Source organism: Acanthochromis polyacanthus, chromosome 1 (genome assembly GCF_021347895.1).
Source record: "Acanthochromis polyacanthus isolate Apoly-LR-REF ecotype Palm Island chromosome 1, KAUST_Apoly_ChrSc, whole genome shotgun sequence".
NCBI lineage: Eukaryota > Metazoa > Chordata > Actinopteri > Pomacentridae > Acanthochromis > Acanthochromis polyacanthus.
In genome coordinates this window covers 15052921-15069300 of record NC_067113.1, presented here as the reverse complement: position 1 = coordinate 15069300, position 16380 = coordinate 15052921, and the positions used below count along the sequence as shown (strand labels likewise).

At 41.1% G+C, this 16380-nt stretch overlaps 1 protein-coding gene and 1 long non-coding RNA gene across 3 annotated transcripts; one reads left to right on the top strand and one right to left on the bottom strand.

The window, feature by feature from the left end:
* Positions 1 to 13395, bottom strand: LOC110957905 (filamin-A-interacting protein 1-like). The gene is made up of 5 exons (XM_022204139.2): positions 13063 to 13395; positions 12479 to 12652; positions 11962 to 12140; positions 1416 to 4224; positions 1 to 630 (listed from the first exon to the last, which is right to left on the bottom strand). The coding sequence occupies exons 1-5, from the start codon at positions 13393 to 13395 to the stop codon at positions 424 to 426; spliced, it is 3702 nt and encodes a 1233-aa protein (XP_022059831.1). The 3' UTR covers positions 1 to 423.
* On the top strand, positions 4076 to 13703 carry LOC127536165 (uncharacterized). Of its 2 annotated transcripts, none has more exons than XR_007945155.1 (3): positions 4076 to 4190; positions 11982 to 12104; positions 13152 to 13703. It is a non-coding gene; the product is annotated as an uncharacterized LOC127536165 (long non-coding RNA). The 2 variants fall into 2 exon arrangements; XR_007945156.1 differs by lacking the exon at positions 4076 to 4190 and adding an exon at positions 6285 to 11506.
* The last annotated feature ends 2677 nt before the right edge of the window (positions 13704 to 16380 follow it).

Here is a 16380-nt window from a genome sequence, read left to right as displayed (position 1 = left end):
CTCTGATATCACATTTATTTAAAATTATTTTCAGTACAAATCCTTTACAGAAAAATTACACCTAATTTACACAAAAGTATTTTGACCTATAATGTATTCATATAAAACATCTCAACAAACTATATGTGACACAACCACTCAAAGCAAGAAGCTGTTAGTAGCAGCACACTCTGATATAGTATTTAACCCAAATGCCCATCACAATACACACTGTAAAAACAATGGATATGTGCCTATATAAATGGAAGAGATACATATGACACAGACACATAGAAAATACTTTACAAAAAGTAAAAATTAATGGCTTATTTAATTACAAAAACAAATGCTTCTGTGCCCTGTAATGTCTAGTTGAGCTGTATAGGGATATCAGAGTTTTTCATATTACTCTTTATGAAGCACCGCATAGATATGCTGTGTCAATCAGGGTTTCCCTCCATTTTGAGAGGTATTGCTGCTCACAGTGGACTTCTTAACTTCTATCCTCATAGAGTGACTCTCAGCTCGTGATTCCAGCTTCATTCCGCTCGAGATTCCCAGGGATCCCAGCACAGTCTTTCCCGTCTTCAGGCTCTTGGACATCGGGATGCGGGTCACCCCTGTGCGAGGCGGCTGGGCATCGTGCCCAGTCTGCTTGACAATAGAGAGAGAGAGTACAGTTTCTCAGGCAGGAGAATTGAAATGGACAAGCACCATAAAAAGTAAATAATGAAAAAGCGGCAATGTCCATTATAGGAGAAAAGGGAATTCTGAATTTCTAAACAATGTAACAGATCATATGTGCTATAGGACCTCTGTGAATAAAAAAATGTAAATATTTATTCATTCTTTCATTTCAACCACTTTTTCAGGCCAGGTTTCAGTGTGCTGTTACTGATGCAAGGCTGTTTTGTGTCAGCCAGAGGGCACTGAGCCCTGTATGGCTGTTTGTGAATGTAAACACTGTGTAACAACTATAAATTACAGCAGAACTGTAGTGGGGTGGCAAAATGCCACATCATTAGCTCTGCTGTTTGGATGCCTGGCCAAAGCAATATTTCTGTCATGCTACCCATCTGATCCACAAAGAGCATATTATGAGAGCCACAGAAACACCAACACAGTGTTGCTTCATCTCTCATTTCTGGCAGCGTGAAAGGAAGCTGATAATAAGCTTATTTTACCTTTTTGAAGCATCAAATTTTACTATAAATATGGAACCACAGTTGCCTTTAGTAATCCTGTGAATGTTTTTTTTTTTTTTAAACTTAAAAGAATCAAGACAGTAAGAAATAGACTTCAAGAAATAGCAGGACATGCCTGGAAAATAAAGTATCGCAGATGAAATTCCAGTGAAGTAGCAATGTTGATGGAAGAAGTCCAAATGGGCAAATTAATCCAAAGCTGAATGAAACGGACCTTCAAAGAAAACTTACCGTGCCTTGTGTGGATCTGGAAGTGGTGGATGTAACAGGAGAAATTGTAATGCTGCTCATCACTTTACTCTGTGTGCTCCTGGTAGCAGTGGTGGTGATTTGGCGGGGTGAGCGCAACACTGTCCCGGTTGATAAGGTCATTTCTTTGCTCTCCGTTCCAGCAGACACCGGCCTGACAACCATCTTTGGGGTGACGCTGTTGCCTAAGTGAATATGGATCTTGTTGTCCTCAGTGGTGGTGATGATGCTGGTGTTGTTGTATCCCTTTCGCACAGGCACTGGAACCATCTGCTTCTCGGGGGTAACCTTAAAAACAGCTCGGCCCATGGTCATTTCCTGGGGCTCCGGGGAGGTGGAGGCTTCAGCCACTACAGCGGTGCTCACTGTCATAATAGAGACAGGGGATAAAGGTCTGCCTGAGTTGGTCGAGGAGGCTCGGGTGCTTTCTGGAGACTTAGCTCTAGATATAGTTGTGATGGTGACTGGAGATTTGGCTCTTTCTGGGCCTTGAGGTCCAGCGGGGGACTTTCTCCGCTGGGTTGGAGCAGAGTAGGTAGGAATGATTGTGATTCTGGATCTAGGCTGAGATGGGTTGGGGCTAAGGGGAGCTGAGCTAGAGAAAACATCTTCAGTAGTGGGGCTGCTGATTTCAAGAGTGGCCATGTTGTTTTGGTGGTCTGGTGTCACTCGGATGTGTAAAGGCTGTCCTTGCTTTTGGGGTAGGGTTAGTTCAGAAGGCAAGGGATTTCCATTGATGTGCAGAGGCTTTTCCAGGTTGGTCTCTTGAGGGGTGTTGTCCTTTTTCCTCATCCAGGGAATCCAGGATTTCTTGATACCTAAGTCGCTGCCAGACGAAGGGCAACGCTCAACAGCATTACTTTTTTCTGTGGGCTTTTTCAGGCATTTCTGTCTGATGTTGTTCATAATGTGATTTTCTTCTTGGACGGACTTCCTGATAAACACAGCTGGAGTATCCTCCTCTGCTGGCCCAGTGGATGATGCCTCTGTCTGTACTCCAGTGGATGTCACAGCTACATCCACTATCCTCCTCCCATTTAAGCTGGGCCGCAGAGCCCGACTATGACGTTTTGCTATCTCCAGTTCTTTGGTGAGATGGAAGACTTCAGTGCCCATGTTCTTGGCTTTCTCCTCTTCTTCCAAGAACCTCTGCTGTAGGACAGAGTAGTCCACTTGGAGCTGAGACAACTGGTCTTCTTTGTGCATCAGTTCATGGATTTTTTCCTTGAGGGCCACCACATCAGCCTGCAGTTCCCTAGTTTTAGTCTCCTCTCTCTTGCATCGTTGTCTGAGGTCTTCCTCCTGGCTTTCCTCCTCTCCTTTCTCAATTGCTTTGTTCCGTGCTATCTGATTTCTCATTTCCTCCACCTGCTGGGAAAGAATGTTGGCTTTGTCCTGTTCAGTCATAAATCTTTTCTCCAGCATATCATACTGATCCCCTGTCTTGATCAAATCTCCTTCTACCACCTCCAGTTGTCTGAGACGGTTTTTCAGGCGCTCAATTTCAAATGTCAGTTCCTTAACTTTGTTGTCATCTCTTCTGATGGGGTCAGACATTTTTCCCAGTTCACAGTTTGGTGAATTCTTCACAGATAGCTTTTCTGCTTGTTCAAACCCATCTAACCTCTTTTTCATGTGGCTGACCTTTGAGTTAAGATCCTTAGTTTTATCAGTTTCATAAGCTAGCTTTGTGCTGAGCTCTCCCTTTTCAATGGTTAAAATCTCTACTTTGGTTTCCATCTCTGACTTGAATTTCAGGAGCTTTTTGCTTTCTTCTATCAGTTTTTCAGTCACCTCCATAACCTTGCCCTGCTCAACTTTGACCAGCTTGCTCAAATCATCCTTTTTCTTCTCATCTGACTTGACAGTTTCCATCAGGATCTTTCGTTCATCCATCAACGCAACTGTCAATGACTTAAGCTTACTGAGGTCATCCTTAAGGCTCAGCTCAGACTTTTCCAACTTCAGTTCAGAAGACTCAAGTTCTTTCATGCGGATCTTGAGAGTCACAACTTCATCTGAAAGCTCTTTAGCCAGGCCCTTCTCTCTCTCTAGAGCATTGTGTAACTGTGCACACTCAGATTTGCTAATGCTGAAGGCTGCCTCAAGTTTTTCTAACTCCATCATTCTTTTCTGGAGCTTCTCCACTTCCAGCCTGAGGTCTTTACTCCTACTGTCCTCCTCCTGTAGCCTCTTCCTGAGCTCCTTACACTGATTTTCAGTCTTGGTAATCTCCTCATCCTTTCCCTCCATCTCCATCACCCGCTTCCGCAAGTTCTCCAACTCAGCAATCAGATTGGAGTTGCCACACTCCCCTTTACTGATCTTCTCCCTGAGCTCCTGCAGTTCCTCCTCAGATTTCTTCAAAGTTCTGTTGCTTTCCTCTAGCTCCTCCACTTTATGTGTAAGCCCCAAAAGTTTGGCACTAACTTGACGGTTGTGGAGTTCCTGACTGGCCAGTTTGGCACTCATCTCTTCGTGTTGTTGGGTGAGCTTGCCAGATTTCTCTTTGAGCTCAGCCTCCAGGCTCAGCACCCTGTGGCCATCCTCCTGAGCGCGCTCCCTGGCTTTGCTCAGAGCCTGCTCTCGCTGCTGAAGCTGCTGACTGAGATCTTGGACCCTCTGGCTCTGTTGGTCCATTTGCTCCAGGTGCTGCTGGCGCTCGTTGACTAACATCAGAGCAAAGGACTTCAGTTTGACCAGCTCCTCTCGCACTTTGGCCAGACGTTTGGAGTGCTCGTTCTCCTTTCTCACCTGGTAGGCTTTCTCGTTCTCAAGCAACCTCTTCAGTCTAAAAATGCAAGGGAACAAACAAAGACAGGGTATTACTTTTGGTGTTTCACTGACTAAGCTTTATGTCTGCGTTTTTGTCAAGGAAGTACAAGTAAATGAATTCAAGGATGTACTGCTTAATCCCTTTTATCATCAGTGATAATCTTATAGACATATTCTAAAATAATGGTTTATTTGCATGTTAAATTTTCTTTAAGGGACAAATTAAATACTCCCAGTACATTTTATTTTTCTTTAAATTAAAAAATATCTATAATTAGCTCCTTAATGTCTGTTCAATGCTGGAACTCATGTCTAACTATCTAGGAAAAGCACCAATAAAACAACCCGTTACCAAACACAATACATTTTTCTCATAACAGACATATCATACATGCTACACTATTTTTAACAAGCAATATAACCAAGAGGAAAAACTGGCAAAAAAAAAAATGCACACTACAACTCCCAATCACTGCTGCTATTTTCATTCATGCTGAAAGGATAAAGACTAAACACAAACTGCCAGATTAAGTTCTACTAACACCCCCTCACCAAGCGGTCGTCTTTTCTCTCAGCTTCTTTCTATGCTGCTCATGCTCATTCTCATCTCCGGCTCCAACAAAATACATGCAAAGCAGACTGAATGCAGCTGCATCTTCTCCCTGTACACTCCCAGCCACATTCTAATTCAATATTCCACCTGAGCACTTTTGCATTGCAAAATCAACCAAATTAGAGTAGGCAACAACATAGCAAGGAAGACTGTGCATTCTAAACAACCTTAAAAGCTTCAAACCTAGCCGCATTAAAACTCATATCCAGTCACAACAACTTAACACCAAACTGCACTCAAAACTTACCCACTATAGATGGTCTACAAGCTGCATATACGCCCTGCTTTCCACATGCTAAATCCACTGAGAATGCATAAGAAACAGCAAGGGCCTCCTTTCCCACAGATCTTCCAGCGTCACATTCCAAGCATGTTATCAAGACAATGAAAGGTGAATAAATACAGTGGAGCGCTACCGGACCTCTACTGAGTGATGTCACCTCATCCATGTAAGGCAGTAATGTGTATGAGAGTGTGTGTGCTGCTTTGCTTTGGACACTGTGGAGGGGGTGGGACCCTTGCCACAGAAGGAGTGTTTTGCAAAACTCAGTTTTAATGTTTTCATAAAACTTGGCAACCATAGATAAGCCTGATTTAGGGGTTGTTTTCAGAAACTCTACAAAGGCATTACAAAGAATTTTCTCAGGTCTATTGCAAGTTTGGTGCAAATCAAATTATATCTCTACTTTCCAAAGTGCACAGGATATTGTCTGTGTAGCCCAGAAGCCATAATCTCTCTGGTACAAGAGACAGGAGAGAAAGCCTGCTGTAGTTCCACTTGAGGGGAAACCAAACTTGAATGGGGTTCCCTGCAATGTCTACATATGATGAGGAAACCAGATATGGATGAATTGGATGGCTCCCTTGAGGTGAAGAAGATCTGGGACGACAGAACCATTACAATAACTATAAGACAGCAGACTCTTGCCTGGGACTGTATAGATACGGTACAGTCAATAATGTATGAAACCACAGCTTCACAACCCTACATCTCTGTAGATGAATGCTGTCTACAAGTCTAAGTGTTTGTATATAAAACGTCTGCATTGATTCATATTACCAGCAGCTGTTTTTGCCAAGTGGGGTTAGTATATTTGGCAACTGTATCCAAAGGAGCCATCCAGATCTCAGAGTGCAACTCATTAAAGCTACGCAGTCAGATGTCATTGACACCCCAGAAATTGGCACTCTAAAATTACTATCCTGCAAAGGTCACACTCATGATGTCAGTGCTGTTTGGCACTAATGGCTAAGAACTATAGTTTACTGTTACTGAGGAAGAAATAACTATGAACAAACTGCCTGTTTACAGTATGCAAAGCCATAAGTACGCAAATATAATTGAAAACAGGCTGCTGACGTAAAAAAAAAAAAAAAAAAGTAAAGCAGACTAACAAGAGAGTGACAATCCCCAATGTGTTTCTATTATCTTGCACATAAATGTGCATTTTTGTTTTTTTAAATAATGGTCTGAACTTCTGAAGCAGCTGCTATATCTGTGTATTTCCTAAGCAGATACACAGGTGTAATGCATAAGCCAGCATCCATGATAGATTTTTTTTCCATTATGTAACAACATTTTATCCCACACTTTCTGGGAAATTTGCTCAGAGGCACTGTAGCCCCTCAGTGTCAAGCTGAGGATTGAAGGGGACAAGAACTGCCAGAAAGCTGTTAAAACACTGTGTTGTACAGCAATGGTCTCTCTTGACAGAAAAAAAAAACCTTTAAGTGTTAATGTTAAGTGAGAGAGTCACAGTGATAAGGTACAGTACTGCACATTAGTCTGGTGTGGTGCTAAAAGAGAGAAAACAGAAACAAATTGGACATCAGACTATTTGAAAGCAACCACCTTTGGTTCATATGTAAGTGTGTACTTCAGGTCGACGTTTTCATTTCATGTGTGTGACTTTACTCTCTTTGAAACGCCTTAAGGAGTGGGAGCCGTTTCCTCCGTCAGTTTATACACATTCAACGGTGCCACTTAAAAATGTTAACTTCTTGACATATAAATTGCTCTGTAGTCTGAGAGGGTGTTAATGTCTGAGAGCGAACATCCCGTGCCCATCCGCTGCATTCCTCCAGATGTTTGGCACAACACCTTTGACTTTTCTGTCCTCACTCTCACCCGGATGGCTGGAGGAAGATCACATCGATAGGGATGAGATGATGACATGCCTCCATCTCGCCTGAGAGAGAGGATGTCAAAACAAAGAGCTTCCAGACATGGAAGATAGGTTCTATTTGTGTCTGTTTTTGTGTGGGTGTTAGTGCTAATGTCATGTGTCTGAATCGTTGTTTTCGCAGTATGTTAACCTTTTGAGCTCTAGGCTATTCTTTTTAATTTCCACCTCAGAAAACATCCTGAATTTAGCTAGTAACAGCTCCACAGTTGTAAGTTGGAAATGAACAGCCTTGGGCTCTATGAATAGGAGACATTTGCCATTACTGGGCCACAGGAAGATCTGAAAACTATGAATTAGATCATAAATAACAATTTAACAATGAGTCAGTGACACTAATGTTACTGAACATGTTTCAGAATTCTCAACAGCAACTTTACTGAATTTGTGGTGACAGACATGCAGCACAACAAGTTTACTATCACTTGGCAACCTTAAAAAAGGCATCAGGTTTAAATAGCGGTCTTGGTCTGGTCCCTGTAGAGGTGTCTGTATGATGGAAACAGTTATCATTAACATTAACATGCATGTCTGTATTTCATGTGCTGGTGCCAAATCATTCATACATCTGTGGTTTAGATGCTTCCCTGCTATATTCTGTTTCTTCACTCTTGTGTTTTGCCTCCTTTTATGGCCCAGATAGAAGACTCTGGGCTCTGTGGGTGCTGACAGAGTAAGATCGAGTAGAGCTCATCCTCTTCACTCACTGTTTGAGGTGACAGAGGCCGACCTGTGCATGAGCCAAGGAACCTGCTGGAAACCACCTGGCATAAGAAGGAGGTCAACTCTTTCATGCATGCAAACCAAGGATCAAGTAGAAGTAAAGTAGTCAGTTATGATTTGTGACATATGCTTTAAACTAGAGCCTCGGCTTGATGTTACGAAGGTTTTTTATTATGATATAGGCTATACTTTAATGTTTGCCACATTAGCTGCAGGCATATGAAGAGGTTAGGTCAGTCCGTCCACCACTGTGGCCCAGAGAGAAATATATCACATGGATTGGCACGGATTTTTAAAACACATTCATTGTCCATATAGGATGGATTCTATGGCCATATGGTTCCTCTGATATTTCTTCTAGTGCCACCATTAATTTGACATTTTAGATGGAAAATGGCAATGAAATTTTGGATATTACCTCTATTGATTCACTGATAAATCTACTACATTATCAGGTCACAACCATAATTTGTGCAATACTTTTACCTTTAACAAAATACTTGAAAAACTAAAGATGGTTCCATCACCCTCATCTTGTGTTTATACTTGATTCTTAGTGTTGTTTCCATTTCACTACCTCATAAAGGCTCACCTGTGCTGTCACGACTCATTTTCTTAACATAATAGAATGCACAAATTTCCCTGCACATCAAAGGGAAAACTTAAGCTTGACTTTCTTCTTGTGGTTTTATCTCTGTTCTATCTCTCATTCATGCACACATTTAGCCTCAGGTTAGATGTGTTTTGGAATTACATTAGTACAGTGACACTCAAATTCAGAAAATATTGCTTTTTCAAACTCACATCTGTCAAGTTGAGTATTTTGCATGCATTTTACAAAAAGTTTCATCTGAAATATTCCCCCAGCTAATTTGGCTTTTAGCTAATTTAATTGTAGCACGGGCTATCCTCTTGAAAGCACCCTGAGGAGTAACTGTAACACTAAGTTGAAGTCTCCTGCTCATTTCCCAACCATTTCTTGTGTGTGCGATGGCAGCTCAGCTGACATGAAGGTGATTTATCCTCCATAGTCTCCTGTGTCCTGCAGTAAAGTCTTGAGCAAGAGAGCTAGTGTGTGCCTCCGCTGGGTCAGTGCTGCAAATGAACTGTTTGACAGTTCATGAAATGTAGCATATAACTGCTCTCTAGTCTGTTCTACAGATGATTGACTATGTCCTCTCTGTGTGTATACAGTGTTCTATTACAAATGCCGTTTGGCAAACTATGAATGAAGATACGCTTGGCGTGCCATAATTTAACTTACATTAGTGCAATTACTGCACACAATATCCCCATCTGTCAGAGTTATTGTGTGTGAACGGACAGCAATGTGTTGTGGGTATTGTACGGAATACATTCCGCAACAAGCAGCAGCCAATGAAACTCTAATCTGTGAGTGCTTTAATTAGTAGGGCTTCCTTTCTCATACGCATTCAGTGCACATCTACACTCTCACAAGCAAGCTTGTGTGATCTCTGTGAGGCCCTCGACACTTACATGTTGCAACCATCCCACACTGATGTTGCTCCACCTCACCCCTCATCCCTTGTCTCCTGTTGACCGAGAGGCCAGGTCACAACCTCAGAGATGGCTTCGTCTCACAGATGATGTCATCGTTCCTCTGAAATGCTCTTTATTCCTCCACTTGTCTTTCCTCCTGTTCCTCCGCCCACTACTCATGTCTCCCCCTCTCTATACCTGACCTCTCTCATTCCCACAGCAAATAGCCTGACCCTTTCCTCCCCACAATGTCCACCCTGCCTCACCCCTCTCCTCTCTCCGTGACTCTCCCTGTTGGTATTCAGGGTTATCACTTCAGTAAGCAACACGTCCCTCTCTTCTCACCTCTCTCGTGCCTCACCAGCTTGATGAGGCCATCTTTCACACATTCTCACATGTCGTGCATTGCTCCGTTGCACTTTCTCCATGAATTCTCTCACCTCCGAGGCTTAATAAGTTTCGTGCTGGTTTTATAAACTGCACTGGCACTGTGATTCATGTTTTCACTATCTACCTCCGCTCTCTTGCCACTTTTATCCTCCTGTAGTGCTTTCAAATGCTTCCCTATTACCAGTTCCTCCTTTCAGTTGTCTCAACAGTCTGTCTGGCCAGCTTATTCAGAATGCATAAAACACATGGCATTATAGTAGAGTTGTAATGACTTTACATATAGAGTATATGGTGCCATTTATCTTCTTTCCATGCATACCAGTATTGGAAGTACAAAAACATGTTTCTTTCTTAATTTATTGCATAACCATCCATGCTACAAAAATCTCTGGACGCAAATATGTCTTTTAGTGGACAGATGCATGTCAGGACAAGTATTTGAGCAGTTACACATGTTTTCTTTTAGTTCAGGCTCTGTGCTTGAGTAATTCTAGAGGGTTTATCTCAGTGTTGAAAGAACTGCAGAAGGGAAATACTGTTTAAATTTTTCACCAACAGTAAGGATTTAAAAGTAATTGGACAGTTGGCAACGGCATGTCTCTCAATGCTACGTACATGTGGCTCATAGTTTACTGACAGTTCAGAGTTTGGATGAGCGGGAAATTATTTGCCTGGTGAAGAAAAGCCTCATGAGGCCTGAACAGCAAGTCAAGAATCTTTTCCATTGTGTAGACAAACATGTTTCCATATTAAACAACCAGAGAACCAGAATCTTAGAAGATTCACCTCTTTTAGGCCTCAAAAACAGAAAAATCTGCTTCATACAAGAACCACATTGGAGCTGTGGAACAATGTTCTGTGTACTGATGGAATTAAAATCAGCCTGTATCGACATGATGGACAGAGTTACAAGTGTGGAGAAAGAAGGGACAGTTCATGACTCAAAGTACCAAACCTCATCCGTCAAACATGGTACCACTGACACCTGAACTGGCCCCCTGGCATTTATTGATGGTTTCACCTCTGAGGGAAGGATGGATGTAGAAGTATACAGAAGCATTGTGTGTTCTCAGAGTCAGTCAAATGCATCAAAACTCACTGGATGAAAGGACATGTCATCATTCAGCAGAACAAGCCAAGGAGCTTTTCTGGTAAAAGAGGTAGAATATTCTGATTACCCAAGCCTATCTCCTGATGTCTGTGATCTGAACATTTTCCAAAAAATATGAAATGATGATTTTGTTTGACTTCAATAATAGATTAGTCATTACATCTTTTTTTTAAATGTATCCTGTAGCATGAATAAAAAAACCATTCAGATTTGAGACATAAATCTTGCTGCTAATCAGTTTCTTTGTTATTTGCAGCATAAAAACTTCCTCTGATTTTCCTCCATGTTTTCTACCATCCTCCTACTGTTGCCTTTTCTGTCTCGACAGTTGCTCCTCTCTTCAGCATTGGCAACATAACATTGCTGCATTGTTACCAGAGCGGGAATGTCGCTACAGAAACCAGTTGACAAACTCCACTATTTTGTCAAATACAGAGAGATTTGCCTGATGCTGGCAGGCTATAATCAGCATCGTGTGAACCCCTTTGGCTAGAATGAAATAGATCCAGGATCCTGGAGCCTATCCCAGCTGACTTGGGGTGAAGGCAGGGGACACCCTGGACAGGTCATCAGCCTGTTGCAGGGCTACATATACAAATATTGGCACTTGCAATCACCCCTATGGATAATTTAGAGTCATCAATTAACCTCAGCATATTTTTGGACAGTGGGAAGAAGCCGGAGTACCCGGAGAAAACCCACACATGCCCAGGTAGAACATGCAAACCCCATGCAGAAAGAATGCAAGGAAATGAACCGATGATCTTCTAGCTGCAAGGTGAAAGTGCTAACGACTACACCACTGTGCAGCCCTCAACAAAATCAAAATAAAAAATCAAAATAAAAAATTCAATCTGCAGCAGATTGGTATCTGTCTGCATACGTCTCCCACACAGTTCTTCATATGAACCTGCTTAAATTAATGCTATGACTGAACACATTGGTGTTGCGTTATATTTTAAATTGAATGTGTGGAAGCACAGAGCTTGAAGAACAAAAAATCTGTCCAAATAATTATGACCTGAACTGTGTGTATATAATTACTGAAAGATTAAAGCTGTTATTTCTTCATAAAGTTTTAGTTTTGTCATTTTTGCACATAAATAGTCAAATGATAACATATTTCAAATCGTCCCACATTTCAGTAATCACACATTTGATCATAACCATAATACTATGTGAGTGGTGCAGCATTTTAAGCAGCCGTTCCTACATCCTCTTCCTGCTCCTCACCTTTCTCTCTCCTGCTCCAGGAGGTTGGTGAAGTCATCGCTCTTGTTCATGTAGTCGACATGCTTGCGTTTCTCCGTGTCCAGCTCGTGGACGGTGCGACGGTGACACTTTTCAGCGAGCAGTAACTGGCCCAGCATCCGCCGGTACGTTTCTTTGTGCTTCTCCTGCAGACGCTCCAGCTGAGAAAGAGCAGAAACACAATACTTGCAAGGACCAGGAACATATGACCAAAAATGTAATTTCATATACATGGTATAGCATACCAGCAGTTTTGAAGCAATAAGCTCCAGCAAGGTGGCAGAAACATCTCTTCTAATAATGTTTGTCTTGTGACTTTTTCTAGCTTCAAGATTTAAGGGTTAGAATGTATCAAGCCCAATAAACCTGTTCATAAAAAATAAATCTTCATCATCCCTAAGGGTTTGACTTATTCAGAGATGCACTTTGTTAAAAAAAAAAAAAAAAAAAACACTGCTGACAGCACAAACAATGCTGTGACTGACAGTTCTCCACTGACCTCCACCATGGGTTTTTGGTAGACTCTGTGACTGTTGGGCATTGTGCCAGTCATGAAGTCGTCCCTCTGTAGGGCCTGGAGAGCTGAGCCAGGGACTGCAGAGCCATATCTTGACTCGAGGGCTTCTGGGAGAGTCTGTTTGGACTTCAACATGCAGATAACATCTTCTCTGGCCTGAAGTCACACAGATATATACTATAACACAGCAAGTTATGACTTGAGGAGGAACGTGTAAATGTGAGAAATAATGCATTAAAATGGCTTCAAATGTGATGTAATTTTTCTTCTCAGAAATATCTGAATATAAAGTATCATTTTAAGGTGCTAAAATCCCACTTGCTTTTGTTTGATGGATGATCATTCTACATTCCAGATTTCTCAAAAGAAGTCACTTGGAAAACAAAAGGCACATGTGCCTGTTTTCTCTGGTATGTTGCAATTTTCAACCACAAGATGGAACTATTGTGCAAAAATTGCTGTGGAACTCATTCCAAAGCAAGTGAAGGCGCTTTCTATTCAAACTGGTTCTATGTTTATTCAGGTCAAAGGTCAGATACAAAATGGCAAACACAATGGGGACCCACCTGAACTTCCCCCTCCATGATTCCCAGTAGTTTCAGCAGATCCTCTTTGGACATATCCATGATGTCTCCTCTTTTTTCTCCATCCTCAGAGGATTCCAGCAGTAGCTTCTCTTTGTCAGAGATGACTTCAACCTCCACCTGATCCTCACCTTCCTTCTGCTGAACCTTGGCCTTCAGACTTTTCACAGGCAGACCCACTTCCTGGTCTTGGCCGATGTCGTGGTCGGCCTGGGGAACCCCAAGCACCCCATTGGCTGGGCTCTCCACCCCGCTGCTTTTGGACCTCATCTTACCTGGTCCAAGAACAAAAGAAATGATGATTTTTAGTATCATTCATGTGCCCTTTTTTATAGCAGAGTTTGTGCTGTTGGGGGATTCCCATTGTAACTATTACAGTTTAAACTGTTCCTGTGAATATGCCTAATGTCATACTCCACATTGTGTTAATGTATGAGCACAATTCATAGTGAGCTTTATGGCTTTGGCCTTGCCTACCTTTCCTCTCATAACTCCATATTCACCGCTGTACTGACCCACTTTCTTCCAATGACGAGCAAATGCAAACATACTGCACGCATAACTGGATGATACCGTCCTATGTTAACATTCCTAATGTGGAAATAAATATCCATAATTACCCAGCACTGTGTGTGTTTGTGTTTTGTGGGGAGGTGTGCATTCCTGATACGTCCTATTCACTCACTAAGGTTTTATGTGTCATGCTGAGTGTTGATGGTCTGGAAGCACATTTGTAGCACTCATGGGTGCTCAAGTGTTCTCTCCTAAGGCTAAAAGTCTGAGTCTAACGTTTTATCCAGATCCTGAAAATAAATCCATTGACGACAGGCTATAAAATTAATTTTGTTACATTAATCTTTTAAAACAACAGAAATCCTGTTGAGGTGTAGCATGCTTATGTTGAAACACTGATTATTTAAACACAGTGAGGAGTTAGTGCATGTATGGTTCACTACAGCATACAGTGCACTATATCTGCTTCTGTGCAAATGATGCTGATATATGCTACTATAACTTATATAAAGGTGGATGCTGATCATTCTTCCATAAAAAAATGATAAAGTCACAGGCTGTACATTACTTGTATTGGCAGTATTTTGGCATTTTAAACATTGAGAATTTTGTTTAAGTATTTCTCTTAGAAAAAGCAAAATCTTTGTGGCAGATTTGCTGCAAACTTGTTGGTAATTTGCAGTAAAGACATTAATTTGACAAATGTTGTCACAAGTTTGTCAGTGTTGGCCATACAGTGGCAAACTTTCAGTAATATTCAGGCAAAAATGAGATGTTCTCCATGACAGGAAAACATGTTCACTGGTCATGTGCCACCACAGTTTATCAATCTTCTAGTAATTTTCCAATAGCAAGTTTGCCACTAGTGAGAAATATGCCTTGTTTGCCATAAATAGCGTTTCCACCGGTAATAACAGTATGTTGTTCTGGTTTCCTCTCATCCAAAGACATACAATATTAGCTTTACCTAATTAACAATTCTAACTATTTATAAATTACCTTTAACTATTTTAAATGTTTATAAATTGACTTTATGTTAACTATTTTAAATCTTTAAAAATATTTGTGGCTTTTTCAATCATGCTTTAAGTAACCAATTCCAGCTAATGTTACTCCTATAATTCAGCTAGCTATTAGAGTTTACTTTTAGCTAACAGTTTAAACTGTTCATAAATTTATGTTACTTTTACTCTTTCAGAACTTTAGCTGACTGAACTTTGTGCTGAGAGTTTTGGCTAGTTATATTCTATCCAGCTATTTCAATTGTTTATGAAGTCACTATACCTCTTTTAAACATGTCTTTAGCGACCAGTTTCACCTGTTTACTCAGGACTTTCAGCTCTCTATTAGTCTACACTGATAGCCAACTATTCAAACTGTTTAGAAATTTCTGTGACTTTTACTATTTTAACAATTTAGCTGACTGATAACTTTTTTCTGACAATTTGAGCTGCTTACATTCTAGCTAACTATTACTTTTAGCAACCAAATATAACAGTGTATCCATAACTTTTAGCTAGAAATGTAGCCTTTTGACTATCCTAACCTTTGCCCTATCTGCTGGGTAGCTAAATGTGCTGACTAGTGCCTATTTCAACTACTTATCTATGACTTACAAACATTTTAACTTCTAGAACTACTTTTGATCAGGCTTGCCATCAGGGGGGTAAAATGCTGCACATGATCCTGGAGGCCCAAAAGGGTGACAATGCTAAGGGGTGATAGATGTGCTGCAGTGGGTGTGAATAAGGGGCCCATTTGAAAAATGTTGTCCCCCTTTCCATTAATCTTATCAGCTGGAATGGTTTTCATTGAGGGATGTGATCTCCCGCCAGTGTAAAGCTGGTGCTTACTAGATCACGTAAAAGTACATTTTCATGAAGATCAACTTTACAAGAGTTTGTAGTGCTTTTTAGTTATTTTCCTCCTTGCCCCAAATTATTTTTAAATTAGCTGGGCAAGAATTTGTAGTTTAAAATCACAGCAATAAATGTTCTTTTTGATAGTGCATTTGGAGCTCATGAGAAATGTCTTGTGTGGCCTATGTATGTTTTTCACTGTGTATGTGAGCTCTCTAACAGCAGCTTGAGACACTAAGCAAGCACACTCTTTGTGACTGATTTCAGATATGACATGAACAGCTCTTTTTAATTACAAACAGAAACCCCCAGCCCCCAAAATCCCCTCTGCAGGAACCCTGGTGATGTCATAGCACCCTGACCTCTGAATCACACGTTGAGACATCTTCAATAAGCTTGCCAAACTGTCAAGAATTTTCTCTTAAGTGCATTCAACTGTGCACACATCCCAGAGGTGTAACATCCATGACCATCTGAATCAGTCTAACCGGATTAAAGCACAGAGGAATTAGACTTCTTTAACTCAATTTCAAGTGTCTTGAAAGCAAGTCTATTAAAGAATTCGGTTTACATCAAGAAAAATGTTTATCTTTCTCCCTAATAGTTGTCAGCAGAGTTAAGACTACAGTGAATTCTAATGATGCTTGAAGCCAGTCTCTTTGAATCTCACCTGTTTCCAGGAAAAAGACCCATGCATAAGACTGGGAAGGGTGCAAGATAACAGGGACTACATCTCTTAGTTCAAACAGAAAACAAAACAAATCTGACAAAGCAACACATTAAGAACATTCTTTATCTTAGTTTTGGGAGTTCAGTGAGTGCACGCTGGCTCCACAGAGATCTGGTTCTCTACTGGAGATTAATTGCAGTGCCTTCTTTCCTGTCCATAACTATTAGTTTCATCTGCAGGCTAATATCATTGAGTCTA